We start from the raw sequence: 22,007 nt of genomic DNA, 5'->3' as shown, positions 1-22,007 counted from the left end.
GGATGGAGGGGGTGTGTTATTAGGATACTGCGGCTGGGTTGGGGTGGGGGTGGGGGCATGCGTGTGAATGTGAGAAAGCAAGAGGCATGCCAGGAGAGCGCGGGAAAGATTACTGGGGAGGCAAGTTTACATCTTTCCCCAGCACTCAGGCTTGCTGCAGCCCCTGGCTGGGTAAGGGGTGTGATGTGAGAGTGGGGTGGGAGGGGGCAGCAGGCGGGGCCTGCCACGTCACTTGGAGAGTGTTAGGGAGGAAGGGCAGAGCCCAGAGCTGAGTCTGCTGCTGTTGCTGCTGCTGCTGCTCCTGCTGCTGTTGCTGCTGTTGCTGCTGGTGCTGAGGGTGCAGGCAAGGCTGGAAGCGGTGGGGAGGTGGGTCTCGCGGCTCGGGAACCGGGGCAGCCCCGGGGTGGTACCGAGGCCCGTGGGACAGCTTCTGTGGAGAAGGTGGTGGCTGGAATCGCGACCTTGGTCAGACCTAGTTCGGTGGTGGACGTAGGGCGGAGGCGGAGGCCGAGCCCGAGCAGGAGTCTTCGGTGAGCCGGAGGGAGGCGCAACTGGCGATTTGGTACCATCGGCAGCCCGGGGTCTTGTGCGGCTAGAGAAGCTCAGCGGGACCTGGAGAAAGCCAGCAGATCTGGAGGGCGTACACTTGACTCCCCGAGCCCAGTTTTAGGCACCATTGGGAGCTAAGCCACGCGTCTTTTCAGGCAACCAGTTTCACGCGCGCGACAGTTTGCGGGTACCTGGCATCCCAGAAATCTTAAGCACGGAGGAGCGGCTAATGGGAGCCAGAGCCACATCCCAAACCTAGCTTGGCAGAGGGATCTGCTGCAGGGTTCATTGACCTAACCGCCAGGTCAGAGCACCGGCCCCACCCTAAGGGAGGGCGCACCCTGAGCTGGGAAGCGGGTACCGCGCTCCTGAGTTCGTGTCGTGGGCGCCGTCCTAGTGGCGGGGAGCGCACCGCCGAGGGGACATGAGATCGGAGAAATCCCTGACGCTGGCGACGCCGGGGGAGGTCCGTGGGCCGGAGGGGGAGCAACAGGATGCGGGTGAGTTCCCGGAGGCCGCGGGAGGCGGCGGCTGCTGTAGTAGCGAGCGGCTGGTGATCAACATCTCCGGGCTGCGCTTTGAGACGCAGCTGCGCACCCTGTCGCTGTTCCCCGACACGCTGCTCGGAGACCCTGGCCGCAGAGTCCGTTTCTTTGACCCACTGAGGAACGAGTACTTCTTTGACCGCAACCGACCCAGCTTCGATGCTATCCTTTATTACTATCAATCCGGGGGCCGCCTGCGGAGGCCGGTCAACGTGCCCCTGGACATCTTCATGGAAGAAATTCGCTTCTATCAGTTGGGAGACGAAGCCCTGGCGGCCTTCCGGGAGGATGAGGGTTGCCTGCCCGAAGGTGGCGAGGATGAGAAACCACTCCCCTCCCAACCTTTCCAGCGCCAGGTCTGGCTCCTCTTTGAGTACCCAGAGAGTTCCGGGCCCGCCCGAGGCATCGCCATAGTCTCAGTGTTGGTCATCCTCATCTCTATCGTCATCTTTTGCCTGGAGACCTTGCCTCAGTTCCGTGCAGATGGTCGAGGTGGAAGTAACGAGGGTGGTGGGACTCGCATGTCCCCGGCCTCCAGGGGGAGCCACGAAGAAGAGGATGAGGATGAGGATTCCTATGCATTTCCTGGTGGCATTCCCCCTGGGGGGATGGGGACTGGAGGAGGAACATCCTCATTCAGTACTCTTGGGGGTTCCTTCTTCACGGACCCCTTCTTCCTGGTGGAAACTCTGTGTATCGTCTGGTTCACTTTTGAGCTCCTGGTGCGCTTCTCTGCCTGTCCCAGCAAGGCGGCCTTCTTTCGCAATATCATGAACATCATTGACTTGGTGGCCATCTTCCCCTACTTTATCACCCTGGGCACCGAGCTAGTGCAACGGCACGAGCAGCAGTCCATGAGTAGTGGCAGTGGTCAGAATGGGCAGCAAGCCATGTCCCTGGCCATCCTCAGGGTGATCCGCCTGGTCCGGGTGTTCCGAATCTTCAAGCTCTCCCGCCACTCCAAGGGGCTGCAGATCCTGGGTAAGACTTTGCAGGCGTCCATGCGAGAACTCGGGCTGCTCATCTTCTTCCTCTTCATCGGAGTCATCCTCTTCTCCAGCGCTGTCTACTTCGCAGAGGCAGATGATGATGACTCGCTCTTCCCTAGCATCCCAGATGCCTTCTGGTGGGCTGTGGTTACAATGACCACGGTAGGTTATGGGGACATGTACCCCATGACGGTGGGAGGTAAGATCGTGGGTTCACTGTGTGCCATTGCTGGGGTGCTCACTATTGCATTGCCGGTACCGGTCATTGTTTCCAATTTCAACTACTTCTACCACCGAGAGACGGAGCAAGAGGAGCAAGGCCAGTATACCCATGTCACTTGTGGGCAGCCTACACCAGACTTGAAGGCGACGGACAACGGGCTTGGCAAACCTGACTTTTCCGAGGCCTCCCGAGAACGGCGCCCCAGTTATCTTCCAACTCCACATCGAGCATATGCAGAGAAAAGGATGCTCACCGAGGTTTGAGGGATGCAGGCAGGGCCTGTAGGAAAACGGGAGCTCTGAGCAAGCCACCTCTCAGGCTTCCTTCTCATGCCCACTCCGCCCGCCATAGCTCCAGAGGACCTCAACCTCCTTCCCCTGTACCCAGTACATGGCATCCTGGACCAAATATCTGGACTGTAGACTGTTGCTCGATCCTCGCAGCATTCGAGGTTCCTCCACCTTAGTGACATTTTGGAAATTTCAACGGTGCCACCCAGTCATGTCCATCTGTCACGTGGATGAGATACACATTTCTGACTGACCTTCCCTCAAGACTGAATTTTCATACCCGGGTCTTGTACTATCTCTAGGAATGGTGACATCAATAGACTAGAAAGAAGCTGTACTCAGGTCCCTTCATTAGTGTCCTTTGTTGGGTCATGTACCTTCCTTAGTGTCTGGTCACTCGGTCCCTGGCAGAATCTGGAGAATGAAGAAGAATTCAGCTTGCTGTTTTAGTGGCCTGCCCATCTTCTGGCTGGTAGAGCTGTTAGCTGAAGAGCTTCGAAAGACACTCATGGCTAAATTTGGATGGAATTAGAGAAAATACTACCCAACTGGATTATTTGAAGGACATGAGGGTCAGGTCTAAACCAAAAGGGCCAGGAGGGATTCCTCTAGGTGTGATCTGGCACAAGAGCCACTGATTGGGGGTCAAGTCATCCTCCGCACTCTGATTCCCCAGCTCCCTTGAGCTTCCAGGAAGACACCTTCTCGGAGCCAAGTTCTCGTTTTGTGCAAGCGCTTTCACGTGCAGGGGAACTGGAAAATGGAACCAGGGAGCCAGGAGAAAAGGCGGACCAGAGTCAAGTGACTGGCTGGACCACACGTCTGAAGCTAGGTGCCACTTCGGACAGGCAGAGCGACGACTCTCTGCTGCAGACAGCAGCCAATTTGCCCTAATTAGCCCAGACCTCCTCTCTAAGGTACACTCCACCCTCCTTCCTGGGAATCTGACCTAGGATTGCAGATGAATTTTCAGAATTCAGCCTCAGCTGTAACCCGCGGTCAGGTTAGTTCACTCATGGGGTGCCAGCATAGCTTTCTTCCCGTGCCACAGGCAACAATTAGTTTGGAGCCCGGAACAGGCATGGCTGTTTTGTTGACAGCCTCTCTCTTAGAGGGTTTTGCTGAGTCAAGCAAGCATTCGTCTGCTCTGCTCTTCCTTAGGATCTGCATTTGGCCTGCTCTAACTGCTAAGGTAACTTGGTGGTTCCCACTTGCACCAAGCCATTTTCTCCCATTGTGAAACCACTGCCACCCCTCCCAGCCGCCCACTGCCCCATCCCACCCCAGTAACATTGCCATTCAGTTTTGCCTTTGATAAACTGTGATGTACTATTCTCAGTTCTCATGGGTGTGGTTCTGACTGTTACCATGTTTTAATTTTATATCGATGCTTTAAGGCTCTTTGAAGAGAATGCTTTTAAAAAAAGATTCTCTTGAAGAGCAACTTATGAGGGACTGACCTTGGGAGTTGGCTTAAGAGGCACCATGGCTCCAGTAAGTGACAGGCCACAATCTGGATTTTTGCCATGGCTTTACAGGGTAGCTTTGGTGTCACAGTCCTTCTTTGTGCCTCAGTTTCCCCACCCATTAAATGAGAACATTAATGTCTTCCCCTCCTTACCTTATGGGGAATATCAGTAACTCACCCAGGAAGGTGTGGGAGATGCTATGCAAATGTGTGAGTTATAGTAATGGTCTTGAGTTTTAGTTCTTTATCTTGCCTTCTTGTCTCCCAAAGGCAAGGCCTTTCCCCAGAACTTTCTACCTTGGATCCAAAGCCCAAGACTAGGCCATTGTAGACCACCAGCTTGCTAAGTCTCTTTGTGGCCTTTTGGGCTGAGCCTCCATCTTTTCTCTTACTCTTCAGAATGGAATGTATTCTTGAGGTAGACTTGGAGGCCAGAGGTCACTTTTCTTGGGAGCTTGACTTCTCTGAGCCTGCGACACAATAAAAGAAAGAGATGTTTAAAACTTAGAGCCCTATTTCAAGGCCAGTAAGAAAGTAGTGTTTGTTTTTATCTTTTCATTTACTCCTGAGCCCACTCCAGTGGCCAAAGGGATGCCCCCAGCTGAGGATGAATGTGGGGACATGTGTGCATAGACCTCTGTGTGTGTATATCTCATCATCCTCATCCTTGTCCTTACGCAAACATTGCCTTTTCAAGTCAGAGCATGCCTGAAAGTAAAAGGTTTGTGGAAAGCCAGGCTTTCCAGGGACTCTGGTTGCTCTAGCAACCTTCCAGACTATTCTCTCTACTGATTTGCTTATCAAGGGAGAACAGACTACATATCCCAGCTTCTCAAATGGGAACATCTCCCATCTATTGGCTAGACATTGGTAGAACTAAGACAAGACTCAGGACCTTTGAAAACACTGAGGAAGTAGATTCTCAACACTTCCTGCCTGGACCTTTTTTTCCTGGTTCTCCGTTTGGTCTCTAAAGCAGCCACATCTTACCCCTGAGTCTTCAGAAACTTGAATGCTTAAAACTTTCCCAACGAAGCCAACAGCAATGTTAAGGTTTCCAAAAGGACAACCGGGACGGGGTGGGGGTGGGGGGCGGACAGGTACAAAATGTCCCCTCCATAGCAACCAGACTGGGCCTTGAGGACATGGATGACACTAGTCTGGGGTGTCATGGCATTCTCATCACAGATGCTCTTCCCAGCTCTAAGAGAGACCAAGAAGAATGAAATTTCTCCCTCCCAGGGAGCAGTGTTGCTCCTGGCAAGAATCTCAGAGGTGGCTCTTAAGATGCCAGACAGAAACTGAGAGCCTGTGACTCAATCTACTTTTTGTGGAGAATTTTGTCCAGTGACCCACCCCCCCCCTCCCTGCTTCTGCGCCTCCATGTGGACGTTGTAACCTTGGCATCAAGAGGATATGCACTGTGTGCGGCCTCAGCAGCTGGAATAGGATCACAGCTGCCCAAGAAGGTGGCAGTCTGAGCCATCCTAACAACTGAAGTAAGCCGGCGGGGGCTCCCAGAGGACTACTTGGGACTGCTAGTTTCTGCTTGGGATGAGGACACTCCTCCTGCCTAGCATCCCAGAGGAGCAAGGGACAGCTGGCCTTCCTTGCGTCTGAGGTAGGTACCTCAGTAGAGTTATTTTATCTCTGGCAGGGTGGGGAGGGGGTGGCCTCGGTGTCTGGCGAAGCAGGGCTTCATTGTTCATCTTTCCCGCTGTGTGGTTCTGTCTGCCTTCATCTGTTTCTGTCTTCTCCTTTCTTTCACACTCCTTCCTGTTTTTCACCCAACTATTCTTGTCTGCAGTCTTCCTTTCCCTCCCATTTTGTCTTTTTTTTTCCTCCCCTGATTACCTCCCCTCCCCCGACACACCTCATTTAAACTGCATCTTCTGTCCAAGAGAGACATAAATCTCTCTCTTTCTTCCTAACTCCACCCTTTTTGGCTTTTGGGAACCTTTTCAGCATTCCTGGGAGGACCATACCTTGAACTATAGGACAGCTCTGACCCAGGATCATATTCAGAAGGTTCCTTGTTTCCTTGGTACCTCATGGTACCGTACTCCCCTTGCAGACTTTCTGTTCCTGGAGGGGCTGCACTTACACAATAAGATGAGATTCTATTTGGTTAGTAAAATGTCTTCTGGAAATTTCTTGAGCACGAAATGCTAGGATAAAAGAAGAAAGGTGGCAGGAATAAAGAATGTGGTGAGAGACAGAAATATAAATAGGTAGATAATAGATAGATAGATAGACAGACAGACAGACAATTTGAGTCTCAGATAGTGCCATTTAGCACTAGACAACGTCCACATTAGGGTCCCCCAACCTTAGGAGCTTTGCAGAGAGGTTGAAATCAAAGCAAATGTAAAATGGTAAAACAGAAAATTGGGCTATCCTGGAAGAGGCCTTAACTTGAGGCAGGTCTGGTAACTACTCTGCACTCACATGAAAGCTTGCTCAGCCTCTGGCTGGCTCCTTGAATGCTGAAGGCAGAGCAGGAAGAAAAGGCACCAGTCTTAGAGCTGTAAAATACAGGGCCCATTCTTGATGTGGGGGACAGAGATTCACTGCCTAGTCCATAGGGAAAGTGTGTGGACTGTCCCTGCCCTGGGGCATAGCGTGAAGCCCTATTGACATCAAGACATCCTGGTGGCCATTAGGACACACAAGGATCAACACAGGCTGTTACACTAGAGAACTTGTGAGGGTGACGTAACTGTTCTGAAACAGATGTGTTGATAGTCACCTGACTTGGGTGAGGGAGACATGAGTCTAGTAACCCAAGCCTTCTCATGAACAGTGACAAAGGTCTGGTTTTATACATTGGAAAGGATGGAACATGCAGACTATCTGGATGAGAGTGAGGGCTTTTTCTTCTGCCGCACAGGCACGCTTTAGAGCCATCCTGAGGCTGGTTCTTGCAGCTGCCACAAAAGACCAAGAAGTGGTATGTCTGTGTGTTCACGTATGTGTGTGTCTGTGTGTTCACGTATGTGTGTGTCTGTGTGTTCACGTATGTGTATGTCTATGTGTTCATGTATGTGTGTGTCTGTGTGTTCACGTATGTATGTGTCTGTGTGTTCACGTATGTGTGTGTCTGTGTGTTCACCTATGTGTGTGTCTGTGTGTTTTTGTGGTGTATGAGTGGTATGTGTGGTGTGTGTGATGTGTGTGTGTGTGTTTGTGTGTGTATATGGTATCTATGAGGGTTCTGTGCGGTGTATACGTATGTGTGTCCGGCGTGGAGGTGGGGATGTGCACATGGTGTGTGGCATGTGTGCATATGTATAGTGTGTTCTGTCTCTGTGAGGTGTGAGTGTAGTGTGGTGTGTGTGTGTGTGTGTGTGTGGGAGAGGTCTCTGTGCGCTGTGTGTATGCGTGTGTATGTGGTGGGTGTATGGGGTGTGTGTATGTCTGTGGGGTCTCTGTGGGGTGTCTGTGTAGTGTGTATGGTATGCCGTGTGTGTGGTGTACATATTGTGTGGGGTTTCTGGGGGGGTGTGCATAGTGTGGTGTTGTGTGTGTGTTTGCGGTGGTGTGGGTTCTCTGTGGGGGTGTCTGTGTGTGGGGGAGGGGTGGGACACATGTGTATGGTGTATGTAGGTATGTGGTGTATGTGTGTATAGTGTATGTGTGTAGTATATGTGTGTTTGTGGTGTGTACATGGCATGTACATGGTATGTGTGACGTGTGGTGTGTGTGTATGTATGGTATGTGCATTTTGTGGTGTGTATGTGGTCTGTGTGGGGTATGTGAGAATGTGTGCTGTGGTGCATTATTTTGACTGTCAAGTTTTTAGGAGATTCACAAGCTTAGCAGTTCTCTGCAGACCCACCAGGGCCATCCTCTGCATGAGCGGCACTGCAGCGTCATGGCAGACAGGAGCGGTGGCAAAGCTTGCCCAAGGAGTTTATGCTTTGTTCTAAGACAAAGCAACCTCACAGAGCTCCCAAGCTGCCAAATCCTTGCGTCTGTCAGCATCAAGAACTAAGTTTAGTTATCCTTCACCCTCTTCCACTCTTCCCTGAGGTCATCATTAACCCTTAACAGCCCCTCGTGACAGGAGCTGGCAGTCCTCCTAGGCTTTAAACAAACGAAGGTGGCTGGAGTTAATCGGACTTTTCATATTGGCCGAGAGAGCTCAGCCTGGTCTCCCTTTGGAGTCCCAGTGCCCACCGGGCCCTGTCCTTCTCCCCCTGGGCTTTCCCTCCACCTGGCGCCTCCCAATCCTAACTCTTCTCTTCTGCAGGCAGCTCCTCTCTTCTCTGACCCAGGCTTTGTTTAAGCACTCTCTTGCTCACCTTGCATCTGTATGTAAATGCCAAGAAAGATTCCCAGGAGATGTCATCCTCCCTGGACCGGGTGCCTGGAGCTGCTGGGTAGCAGATTGGTCTTGACTGTGCGTTATTGCCTGAGGAATTTCCCTTCTGTTGTGACATCCTCACTTACAGGAGGAAGAGCAATTCAACTGTAGGATTCACTGCCCACATCCCCTTTGGACTCCTCTGTGCAGACACCTCATGGCAGAATGAGGCCTGGAAAACAGGGTTTAGGAGGAAGGGCACACATTGCCAGACACGGGCCACTGGGATAGGGACAGATGGGAGCCTGTTTCTCATGCTGTCACTTTCCTGCTCTGGGCTTCAGGGCCTCATGGGATTGGAGACTGTGATGTTTTCCTGCTTCTTTACTCTGCACTGGAGAGACTGTTCTTCTGGCCCCTCTGTTTTTGTTTGTTTGTTTGTTTGTTTTGTTTTGTCCTAATGGCCTTGTTTACATAGCATCCTACGAGGGAACGGTGCTGCTGTTCCCAGGTTTTGAAGGGTTATCCCTGTAGGAATAAAATGGGAAAAGAGGCCTGCCAGTCAGAAACTCAATGTTAACATTGGTCTAACTTTGACCTCTTTGGGGCCTAGGCCGCCCTGCTCACGCTCATGACAATTTTTAAAAAATATAACTCAAACCTCATCACTGATAGTACAGAGGGGATTTCCCTTAGTCCACAGGCCCATGTGTTCAATTGTAAGATTTGTTTCCCACACCCCCATGCAGACGCCTGCCCTGAGAAAATACCCCAGAACCTTAAGTGATCTGCCGCTGGCTGCCCAGAGTGCGTTCAGACCCGGGCTTTGAGCAAAAGCAAAGCCGACATTTCAAAAGGAAATTGCAGCCACGCAGTCTGCTGGCGCTGCTATTTTTGACATGCTTGCTATTCTCTGGGGGCTTGACAACCACTGTCTCCTGGAGACAGACGGCTCTGCTCCTGGAGGTAGAGATGTGCTCTGAGAGAGCACACAGCATGGCCATCATTCGGCTGGGAAGGGCAGGAGGTGGTGCCATCTTCTTCATCGTTTGGAGGGGGTGAACCATGGCTAGACGTCTGCAGAATTCTGACTGGGCTCCTATACCCTTGCCTGAGGAAGCTGAAGGTGCCCCTGCATCCTCCTGAGTGCAAAGAGCCCCAACAGTTCGTGTCATTTGCGAGCTTCAGAAACATTGTCAGGGCTCTTTGGCATTAGGCTTTAGAGCACTGGTTCTCACCCTTCCTAATGCTGTGACCCTTTAACCCAGTTCCTCGTGTTGTGGTGACCCTTCCTCAACCATAAAATTATTTTCTCTGCGACTTCATAACTGTAATTTTGCTACTGTTAGGAATCCGTAATGTAAATATCTGTGTTTTCCAATGGTCTTAGGTGACCTCTGTGGAAGGGTCATGAGACCCCTCTCCCTGCCCGCCCCTCAAAGGGGTCGTGACACACAGTTTGAGAACCACTGCTTTAGAACAAAGTGGTGATGAGCCAGGAGTGCTGGTTCAACTCCTTCCCTGCTCTGTGACACCATGCAAGTATGAAGCTGTCCCATGACTCAGTTTCCCATTCTGTTACACGGGGCTGTAATGATAGCATTGGTCTGATTGGGCTGTTCTGAGGACTGAATAAGTTAATATATGCAATCTCTGTCTAAAGATTGATGATTTTGAGTCTGGAGAGATGGCTCAGAGGTTAAGAGTACTGGTTGTTATTCCAGAAGCCCTGGGTTCGAGTCCCAGACTCACATAGAGATTTACAGTTGTGACTCCAGTTCCAGGGGATCCAACGCCCTCTTCTGGTGTCTGCAGGAACCAAATATGCACAGGATGTACATACATGAAGGCAAATCACCCCATACATATACAATAAAATAATAAAAATTAACTCAGGAGGCAGAGGCAGGTACAGCATTGTGAGTTCAAGGCCAGCCTGGTCTACAAAATGAGTCCAGGACAGCCAACCTTACCCAGGACAGGAAACCCTGTCTCAAAAAATTTTTTTAAATTAAAAAATAAAAATTGAATATTTTGATTATTATTGAGTCTTACATAATAAAACAAGATAGGTAAGCAGGCAAGCAGTTGTCCTTGTTGGTGAACAGGAGAAACTGAGGCAAGAGGGGTTATGGCATGTTCAAGGGCTCATAGATATGTGTGGTTCACTGCCAGTGTTCGAGGACAGAATGCATGCCAGGGTGTCTCTGGTACTGAGAAGAGCACAGCTGTGTCTTATGACTGTGCATCAGTTTTTATTTACCCACCAGTTTATCTCTAATAGGAAAGCTGCAGGTATTTTATGCTTTCCTCTATGGGCTTGGAAGGTGTATGAGCTCTCTAGCTGCATCGTCATCTGTGTGTGCACCAAAGTCTACACCTATATCTTTAATACCTGCATCTCTGCCTGTGTCTGCATCTGCACCAGCATCTGCTCCTGTGTCATCATCTGTATCTATCTGCATTTGTGTCTGTACCTGCACCTGTGTCTGGTTTTGATACTGTGTCTCTGACAGTATTTCTTTGTACCTGCACCTGAACATGCATCTCCGTCTGCATCTGTCTGCATCCGTGTCTGCACCAGCTAGTGCACCTCTGTATTTCTCTGCAACTATATGTGCACCTGCATCTTCATCTCTGTCTGCATTTGCTACCATACTTCTGTCTGCATCTGTGTCTGTCTGCATCAGATACTGCATCTCTGCCTGTGTCCATCTGCATCAATATCTGCATCTGCTACTGCATCTCCATCTATATCTGTCTGCATCTGTATTAGCACATCGGCATCTGCTTCTGTGTCTAAACATGCATTTGAATCTGCATTTGTGTTTTTATCTACATCTGTACCTGCTCCTATGCTCTGTCTGCAATTGTGTGTACATGCACCTGCATCTGTGTGTATATATGCACCTGCATCTGTGTATGTAATGCACCTGCATCTGTGTGTGTACATGCACCTGCATCTGTGTGTGTACATGCACCTGCATCTGTGTGTATATATGCACCTGCATCTGTGTGTATATATGCACCTGCATCTGTGTATGTAATGCACCTGCATCTGTGTGTGTACATGCACCTGCATCTGTGTGTGTACATGCACCTGCATCTGTGTGTATATATGCACCTGCATCTGTGTGTATATATGCACCTGCATCTGTGTGTATATATGCACCTGCATCTGTGTATGTAATGCACCTGCATCTGTGTATGTAATGCACCTGCATCTGTGTGTATATATGCACCTGCATCTGTGTGTATATATGCACCTGCATCTGTGTGTATATATGCACCTGCATCTGTGTGTATATATGCACCTGCAGCTGTGTGTATATATGCACCTGCATCTGTGTGTATATATGCACCTGCAGCTGTGTCTGCATCTACGCCCACAGCTGCACATACATCTATCTGCATCTACTAACTACATCCACATCTGCATCTCTCTCAACACCTGCATCTCTTTGTACATTTGTCTTCTATATGGAGCTTCTTTCTATTGAGCCCCTTGTTCCTGTAATCAGAATTATCGCATCCCCATCACCCATTTGTTCCCCAGCCACCCTCATGTTGCCCTGTGCATGCTCTACTTTGCTAATTAGCAGCCTTTAGCACCCATCTCTTAGCACAGGCACCAGATTCTCTGCCCTCCTTTAAGATGGAACGCACAGGGGATTCTGCAGCTGCAGTACTAAGGTGGCTTCCCATTTATTTGTCTCTGTTTGGGAAATTCAGCTCTCCTTAGGGGATGGGTCACACACAGCCCAGGATGTTCTGCCCACTCCCAACTCACTTCTTCCATCCCTACAACTTCTCACGAGGGATCCAGCCTACAGAAGGGGAATATGACTGCCCTTCTGATTTTGCATTAAGAGCTGCATGGTCTGTTTGCCTTTTACATTGAACTTGAGTCTGCACCTCATTTAACACCACTAAGCTCAGTCTTGACATCTGCAATACGAGGAAGCTCATAACACTGCTCCTCAAGGGAGCATTGTGAGGCCCAGATGAAGCTGCCAGTTAAAAGGTGTACTGAGGAGCCCTCAGTGGCACTAAGCAAGAGGCCAGCTTGGGAGCAGGCAGGTCACCTGCATCCTCAAAGGAAGACAGTGTCCCTGCTGACTGACTATAACTACTTCAATGAACTATGATATAAAAAAGTAGATTCTGGATAGATCGTGGTTGTACCAGAAGGTTGTTTGCCTAGAGGAGTCACAGCAGAATTTCTTTAAATAATTTTCCCTAGGATGTGATCTCATATGCCAAAATGTGTGGATGCGTCTTGGAAGACTGGGATGGGTATAATAGGATTTTTAAAAATTTGTTTCTAACTAAATCCAGACTGAGGGTTCTAACTTTCCCTTCCTGAGCTGCACAAGAAACAGCTCTGAAGGTTATAGACAGATGGGGTGGGAGAGCTGCAAGGGGGCGGCAGCAAACATCTCACTTGAAAAAGAGGAAACTGAGGCAGAGAATTGAAAGGGTTAAGCTTTGAGATTGCAATGCTGCACTGGGGCAGAGCTGATTCCAGGGCCCTCGTTCATTATCTGATCTCAGCACCTCCCTACAGCCAATGGAAACTGAAGGATCATTGGAACTTAAATAGCCGAGAGTAACTTTGCTTGTTTTCCACCCAACCATACTCTTTGGCAGAGTGGGCCATAGGAACACAATGAAGTGATTTTTCAATTTTATTTTTCCCCTCTCCCTTTCCAGCAGGCCTGGCTGGGAACTCCTATCTGACAGCTGCCTTCTATGGTAAGGAAGGGCTAGATAGTGTTGCCCTGGGGTGGACCAGCCATACTCAGCACTGAGCAAGGAGATGTGAGAGTGCTGGCCTCAGTAGTATGTTCTGGGTTTCCACTCTCACCTGCTGATTTTCTTAACCTTTGAGGTTAGGGTTTTCTGATAAATTGAGTGAGTAGAGTGAAGGAAATGGTCAGAGACTGGAGCTCAAGAAAACAAGAGGTTGTTAAGGACGAGTGTGTTTGGGGGATGAAGGAGGGAACGCAAAAAAGTAGCATCTTATCCAGGAGTGTGATGATCTGCTGAAGCCCCGGGGCCAGAAACAGCAGCTTCTTGGTGCTTTCCTGCACTCTGCTGCTCTGCAGTAGGAAGAAAGAGGCACGTGTTCTTGTTGAGTTGTTGAGTTATAGATCTCTTTTTATAAATCACGGGACTAGGGGGCAGGAAAAAAAAAACCCAAAGCTTCCAGAAGCCATGGTGGCCGAACTATAAGTCAGACAGGCTCTGAGCTACTTTAACATAATTTGGCTTTGCTGGAAACAAAAACAAACATCTGGAAAGATGGAGGAGATAGTTTGTGCTACCTATGGACAGCTGTTGTCTATGGTTCATGGCAGAGAATATGTTTACCCATGAGCCCACCTGTGTATACTGGCAGGATCCCAGCACATTCCCCTGAATGTGGGTGTGTGTTAAATTTATCCACTCACTCATTCGTTCACTTTCTCCCTGTGGATCCTTCTGGTACTTTGAGAGACTCTCCAAAGAGCCACCGAGGGGTGTCTACCCCACAGGCTGCTCCATATAAGTGGCCCTAAATGGTCACTTTTGGTTTATGGGCCAGATGTGGCATAACTTCAAGGAACAGAGCTTTATACACAGATCTGGAGTTTTGCCATCTTTCTTTCGAAAGACAAGATGTCTGGTCTACTCAGTCCTCAGTTCTGCTTTCTAACTACATGGGAGGAGCTGAGCCTCCCTAAGACCTCTTCAAAGTTTTCACTGCTTCCCAGGAGCACCAGAGCTGAAGCTCCAGCACACGGCCTGTAGATGCAGACTATTGGAGCTGGAAGTACAGAGTCATCCTCGTCTCCATGTGAATTTAAGCTCAGCATCCACTACATAAGACCCCGCCACAAAACCAAAGCGAATAAGCAAACAAGACCCGGGGCTGCCTGGGGAGATGGCTCAGGTGGTAACCGGCTTGCTATTCAAACATGAGTGTTAGGATTCTATTTCAGTACGCCTACCTATGATGCCATTGCTTACTTGCCACAGGGGCATGGCCCTGCCCAGGGCCATATAAAAGGAAAAACCATCTCTCTACTTCCTCTTACTCTCTCCTCCTTCCCCCTTTCCCTCCTCTGTCTAACCTCTCTCTCTACCTGCCTCTCTAACCTCTCTCTCTTCTTACTCCCATGCTCATTTAATAAACTCTGTATAACATAGTATCTGGTACCTTGTATCTATCATTGCTTTAATTATCATATATAAAAATGAGGACCTGACTTTGGCCCCCTGCACCTAAATTAGAAAAGACCCAATACAGCAGTGGATCCTGTAAGTCCCTGCGCTGGGAGCAGAAAAGAGGATCCCCAGAGCTTGCAGACTCACTATCCTGGGAGAATCAGAGAAGCTCCATGTTCACTGAGAGACCTTGCCTCAAAAATAGGTGAATAGTGACAGAGAAAGACACCTGGCATTGACCTCTGGTCTAAACACACACACACACACACACACACACACACACTCCTAAACAACAATAACAACAATAAAGATACTGCTAACTCTCGCACAAGTGAAAACAAAACACCACCACTACCACCACCACCACCACAACAACACAACAGTGGTTGATTTCATTGCAGCTTTGCAGATTACCTTCCATGAGTCAGGGGTGACAGGGATTAAGAACAAGGACTCAGCCATGAGAGTGTGTGGGTTTCCTGGATGAGGGTTTGCACTTGATACTCACCTGGCTTGTTCTCTGTGCGATGTCATACTGGTCTCTGGCTTTTCCCTTGCCTCTCTGCCTAGGATGTTTGCAGTTGGCTTCCGCTATGTTGTGTTTTCAATATGAAATGTCTGCGTAGGCTCCTATATTGCATGCTTGGTCCTCAGCAGGTGGTGTAAACTTGGGGAGGTGGGGCCCAGATGTAGGATATACATCACTTGGGGGATGTGATTGCAAGTGTATCCAGCTGTGATGGTATTCAATGCTCTGTGTTACAAGGTATATCCCAGGCCCTTCCTGTTCACTCTGTCTGTTTCTGGTCTACCATGAAGCAAAACTATTTCTGGGCCACACAATTCCTTCTGTTTAAGTGCATAAGGCCCAGTAGCCAAGGACCGAGCCTTCAAAACATGAGTCCAAACCGATTCTTTTCTTGTGGACTATTCTTAATGGTGCAAATGTGACTAATACAAGCTTTCTGGTGAAATTTCCTGCTCTGAAGTTTGTTGCTCAGAGTGGTAACTGCCCCAGCCTCAGGAGGGAGCTTTACCTGTAATTTCATTAAAATGATTCAAGCCTAGAATTCAAAAGGATAGTTAAGGGCCAGAGTCGGTCAGTGCTAAAGCCTTAGGATTCATGAGTCACCTCTCCGCAGGGACAGCTTTCATTCCTGAAAGTCAGAAGCTAAAAAGGCCTTTTTATTCTTCTTTTCCAAAAATTTGCCTCTTGCAGCAGAGCAGAAGTTACATTAGGACTGTATAAAAGAACACCTACCATGAGCCGTCATTCAGTGCGTATCTGCCTCACTTTCCCCAGTAGGCATGTGTTGGTTAACTGCTGTCAACTTGACAGAAGCTAGAGACGGGAAGAGGGAACCTCAATTGAGAGAATGCCTCCATCAGATTTGCCCCTAGGCAAGTGCTGATTGACAGTTGATTTGGGAGGGCCCGGCTCACTAGGGGCACTACCATCCCAGGGCAAGAGGTTGTCTAAGAAAGCAAGCTGGAGGAGCCAAGGGGTGGGGGGATGCCTGTCAGCAACACTCCTTTATACCTTGTGCCTCAGTTCCTGCCTTCAGGTTCCTATTGTGAGTTCCTGTACTGGTTTCCCTTCCCAATGGACCATAAGTTGTAGGGTGAAATAAACCCTCCCCTTCCCCCTCTGGCCCCCACAAGTTGCTTTTGGTCATGATGTTTATCAAAGCAATAGAAAACAGACCAAGACAAAGTGTGTGTGTGTGTGTGTGTGTGTGTGTGTGTGTGTGTGTGTGTGTGTGTGTAAAGTTGTTGGTGTAGGATAGAATCATTTTCCTATTGGAACTAGTTTTTACTGAAAGTGGACCCACAGAAAAAATTTTAAAATGTGCCCAGGGTAGGCAAACTTGCAAAACAACACACAATCAATAGAACCAGGATGCAGAAACAGCGACTATATTCACAACCTCCATTCCTCTTCTGCTAGAACCAAAAAAAAAGACAGCTTTTGCCAAACAGGTCTGAGGGTCTTTTCCCCCACTGGAGAAACAACGGGGCATGTTTTGAAGTTTATGTTTCAGAGTGGGGACTCTGAGGAAGAGTCCTAGCTTCATTTAGACTCCCCAGGTGACACATTTGCTGGCGTACAACATGACACTTACTACCCCTGGGGCCATGCTGGGTGAGGGTACCGTCCTGACACCAGTGCCTTCTCACAGGTCAGGAAGAGAGAGAACTGTGCCAGGTACTGCCCACCACATCCTGTGAGCTGTGTGACTTTGGGAGAGTTGGGACCATCTCTGAGTTTCTCCTCTTCTGGGAAGCTGAGTGAAGAATAGAAGTTTCTTGTGGAATTATGGGAGATGCTGTTAACCTGGGGGCGGGGAGGTAGGGAGAGAGAGAAGAGAGAGAGAGAGAGAGAGAGAGAGAGAGAGAGAGAGAGAGAGAGAGAGAGAGAGAGAGGAGCCTTTCTAGTACTTTTATATTTTCATGTTCTCAAACACCTGGTTCTAACAAGGATGCCCTATGTGAGGAGGCCTTAGCATCCTTTTACAGAAAACTGCTTTCATCCTGAAAATGCCAAGGACTCAGAAATGTTCCTACAGGGAAGAGAGTGTGAATGACAAGATGTTGAAGTCACAGAGCACCTCCCACGGAAGTGGCAACTAGCTGAGGGTGGACAGCTCACATGGGTCAGCGCAGCCCTTGCCTGACATCGGGGCTGCTCTTGCTGGCCAGAATGACTGGAAAGGGTTGTCTGTGAGCACAGATGGAGGTAAGGTGCTGCCTGCGGCAGGCAGCGTGCTCATGAATGTGCCTTTGAGGATGTGTGTGAGGTCAGCATTCTTCTTTGGGATTACAAGTCAGTGGAAAAGATGACTTGGTTGGCAGATAAAGCATTTGCTCTATATACAGCCTTTCAGGACTTTTACTTGCAAGGAAGTCGGCTAAACTCATTTAATGACACATAGCAACTAAGGCAAAATGACATCAAATAGTTAGGCAGGAAGAGACTACCAGCCACACAGGATGGCACAAGCCAGTAATCACAGCTACTCAAGAGGCTCAGATAGAAACATTGAAAATTCAAGGCCCGCCTGGGCTACAGAGTGGGTGTAAGGCCAGCCTGGGCTCCTTAAAGGCCCCTGTCTCAAAGTATCTAGAGTGTAGCTCATTTGTATACTACTTGACTCCCGTGCAAGAATCTCTAGGTCCAATTCAGGTGCTGAAGGAGAGCAAAAATGGGGAGAAGAAGGAGAAGAAAGAGAAGAAAGAGAAAAAAAGAGATGGGAAAGAGAAGAATGAATCTAAAAGTCTTGGGGTCCTTTGCTTTGCTTTATCAGTTTCCTAATGATGCCAGGCCTCTTCTGAAAATCCAGAGGGAACATTATCCAAATGTCAGCTCCGTGAAGTAGTTTTTGTCTGAGCCTTCTGGTCTTCGCTGTTGCCCATGTTTCCCAGTCACATGCCACCTGTTGCAACTTAAATTTCTTCCCTCCTGTTTGCTCAGCCAACCAACTGACTTAGAACAACTCATCTCAGAGGTACCCAGCTGTGTAGACCATGTCATCTTACATGACATTCCATGTGAAGAGCACCTCCAGGCACTGGTTTCAGGAACACTGCCTCAAAGATGTACACAATGCATATACATACAAATGAAATGCGCAGAGAAGCCCAGTAGCAATTAAGCCCTTCTTAATCCTCTCACCTGGTGGTGTTTTTTTTTTTCCTTCCTAAATTAGTTTGTACTGCAGCATCCCCACCCTCTTTTTGTCTTTAAAGGTAATTTTGTTTTCAACTCACAGAAAAGTATAACCCAAGCAATCTATTGAGCGACTTATGGAGAGAATGGAAGCGCCTTCCGGTGTATTTGAGTCCATGGGAACACTAGTCATTAGTTTCCAACATGGCCCATTTTCGCAGCCGCTGATCAACCCTCTTAAAGGTGTCTAGTGTAGTTTCCCTTCCATGCTGAAGCAAAAAGAGTGAGAGAGCCAGCTGTTCTTGCCTGTCGGTGCTGTGGTATTTGCCCCTTTTCTGAATTCCCCGAACCTTGCAAGAGTTTCTGATATTTAGTTACTTTGATCCTTAAATCTAGAGGTAGTCGGGGCAGATGAGAGTCAAATGTCATCCTAGATCTTTCTGCTGTGTGACCTTCAGGAAAAGGCACCTGCTGCTCTATCTAGAAAGTACTGTCCATGGGCCTTATCCTCTGGCCTGTGGTCTTGACCTGTGATGTGAAGCGATTTGCAGCAGATGCTTGAGTTGCTGCTTGGAAAATCTGTGGCTGTCCAGCACCTTGACTGGAGGCACAGCTGCCTTCCTGTACACCCTGAAGGCATGGCTGCTAAGCAGTTGTCACTGGAATGCTCCTTGAGAAAAAGAGAAGTGCTTGCTGCAATTTCAGCTTCATAGAGTATGATTGCATTTCACAGCGTGCCCGCCCTATGGCAACTTCCTATCTTATAGCAAAGAGCAGAATATACCATTGAAAGAATATACTGACCTGGTTATATAGAACAGTTTGAAGAGAGACATAATAATTTTATCTAGTATCAAGTGCAATGAATTTGCATTTATACTTTTTCTTCTTCCTCCATCTCCTCTCCCCTCCATCCCTCCATCCCTCTCCCTTTCTTCCCATCCTTCCTCCATCTCTTCTTTATTTCTTTTCTGTTTTTCTTAAGACGAGGTCTATCTTAGTTATTAAGTGTTTCCAGATCCTTCTTTCTATTTTGACACTGCAAAATAAACACTCGTTGCTTTTTGGCTGTGCCGCACACCTTGGCATTGTGATTGGAAAAATGTCGGGCACGGACAGGCTCTTCTATATTAAGGAGAAGCAGGGGATGCAAAGCAGACAGATGCTAAGCAGCATCTCAGGCTTTTGGAAGGGAGCCCACGGCAGGGGGGCGGGAAGAGAGAGATTGGTACAACTCTCTGGTATCCTTAAGCAAAGTCAGAACTGGCTTTCTGTTCCTGGGAGAGTAGCCCACAGGCAAGGCAGGCATTGTGCTGCGTGCCACATAGCGGCTGGCTCTACGGTAGAAAGCAGCTTTGCCCAGGAAGCTTCAGGATGGACCCTGCCACTCTCTGATATTCATTCACCACCCTTGGCTTCTGTTGCCCATTCGTCTTGCAGGGGCAGGACCTGACGGCGTAGAAAACTCGAATGGGTGTCCTAGTTTCATTTTTGTTGCTATGATAAAATACCTCAACAAAAACAACCCAGGGGAGGAAAGTGTTACTTTAGCTCATGGTTCCGTGTTACAGTGCGTTGTCACAGGGAAACTGAGGCAGCAATTGCTTGAGACAGCTAGCTGGTCACAGCACATGCCCAGTCAAGAGCAGAGAGGAATGCATGTGTGAACGCTAGTGCTCAGCTAGCCTTTCCCTCCCATATAGTCCTCAGGGTGCTGGTGCCCACAATGGGCTGAGTCTTCCTACACCAACCAACAATCAAGACCTTCTCCTACAGACACAGCTACAGTCAAACCTCACCCAGGTGACTCCTCATTAAGATGAAGATACTGTCTACACATATGCCCACAAGGCCAACCCGATCCAGGTAATTCCTTATCAAGACTTGCTTACAAAAAAAAAAAAAAAAAAAAAAAAAAAGAAAGAAAGAAAGAAAGAAAGACTTGCTTACAAGGTGATTTTAGAGTGTGCCAAATTGACAGTTAACACTAACCAGCACAGTATGCTTCTAAATTGCTCTTTGACCTGGAATGTGTTGCCAGAAACAAAAAGTTTGGGGTTTGACTCTAAATGTAATATCTCATTAAGAAGAGCAAATCCAATTAAAAAAGCAAAAGCTCCAGCATCCCACAACCAAGACACTGAGGTGGAGAATTTAATTTCCTTGTGCTTTTCTTTTAGACCTGCTGTCCCTGCTTCTGATTTCCTGCAGAAGCCATACAGCATATCACTTAAAAGACATCTTATGCCCCAGATATGGGGGCATATAACCAACACCTGTAACCCCAGCACCTGGGAGGTAGAGGCAGGAGGATCAGGAGTTCAAGGTTGTCCTCAACTACATAGTGAGTTCAGGACTAGCCTAGGCTAACTGAGACAAGTCATAAAGAACTAGGAAAATAAAAAAAGGAAAGTAAGAAAAAATTTTGTTTATTAAAAAAAAATACAATAGAGGGGCTGGAGAGATGTCTGAGCAGCTAAAAGTACTTGCTACTCTTCCAGAGGACCCGAGTTCAGTTTCCAGTACCCACCCTGGGCAACTCACAAGCCTCTGTAACTTCAGCTCTAGGGAATCTGATAGGTTTAGCCTCCTCTGGCATCTGCACTCACATGCACACACCCACGTGCAGACCTATACACCCACCCATAATTATAGTTTTAAAACACCTCTAAAAATACAATACAAAAAAACAAAACAAGACAACCTGTCTTATCCAAGTTCTCAGTCACAGTAGGACAAAAATGCTGATACGGAGAACACTCAGTATAGACATTTGCTCCCACATAAAACCCTTTTCTGAGGCTCCCCAGGGTCAAGTAGTTGGAGCAGATGCAGTTATTGTCTAGGTCCCAGATTCCCCCAGCTGGAATAAACAATTGCTATGTGCCGTGTACACTCCCACCCTGTCTGCCCCGTTGCCTACCGGTCATCCATCAATTTCATACTGGGAAGTAAGGTGGTGGTGTTTTGGTCTAGATAGTCAGCCACTCGGGTCCCTCTTTTAATTGCTAAGCTAATATCACACCTGGGAGATGGAAGAACTGAACAGCCTCAGGCATGCTTGACAACATCACGTTATCTGTATTTCCCTGGAGCACAGGTGCCGATAGGAGTTCATAGGCTTTTGTGTTCTCCATTTTTCCATTGCTATGTTTGATGAGGTGTGTGGGCATGTGTGTGTGTGTGTGTGTGTGTGTGTGTGTGTGTATGCATGTATACTCCAGTGAATGGAACACAGCCGTCAGGGAGAGTGTGACACGAGCATCCTCAAACAAGCTGTTGACAGAATGTTAGAACTACTGGGGAAATTGAGGCAGACAGGCACTGAATGAAGGCTTAGGGGTGTTGTTAGCTACCATAGCTCATTTGCACTCCTTTCTGTCTTAATCTTCTCTCGTTCTTTGCCTGGGCAGTCTGTCACTCTGGTGGAGCAGGAGGAACAGGATTGGTTTTGGCTGACCAGTGTAACTCCACCGCAGAGCACACAGCTGTAGGTGCCACTGGAGGTATGATTCTTAGCAGGTGAGGCTCTGCAGGCCTTTCCTGAGACGTGGCCCTACTGCTTCCACTGCGTGCTGAATGTTTCCAGCTCTTATAATCTGAGGGGGCTTTGTTTCTAGACCCTCACAGATACTAACAGCCATTGATAATCAGGCACCGTTTATTTTACTTATTAATTTTTAATGTAGATCATCCCTAGGTAACTTACAATACACCACCGTGAGAATACTCGTTCAGTATTGGTTAGAGACTGATGACA

General features: G+C 48.4%; 1 protein-coding gene across 1 annotated transcript; it reads left to right on the top strand.

Annotated features, from left to right (window-relative positions):
- The first annotated feature begins 242 nt into the window (after positions 1 to 242).
- Positions 243 to 3,007, top strand: Kcna6 (potassium voltage-gated channel subfamily A member 6). The gene has a single exon (XM_051155410.1). The coding sequence runs from the start codon at positions 974 to 976 to the stop codon at positions 2,567 to 2,569; it is 1,596 nt and encodes a 531-aa protein (XP_051011367.1). The 5' UTR covers positions 243 to 973; the 3' UTR covers positions 2,570 to 3,007.
- Positions 3,008 to 22,007: the final 19,000 nt, after the last annotated feature.

The sequence above is a fragment of the Acomys russatus genome, chromosome 13 (assembly GCF_903995435.1).
Source record: "Acomys russatus chromosome 13, mAcoRus1.1, whole genome shotgun sequence".
NCBI classification, from domain to species: domain Eukaryota; kingdom Metazoa; phylum Chordata; class Mammalia; order Rodentia; family Muridae; genus Acomys; species Acomys russatus.
Note: the sequence above shows the minus strand (reverse complement) of the source record. Positions and strands in the feature narration are given on the sequence as shown.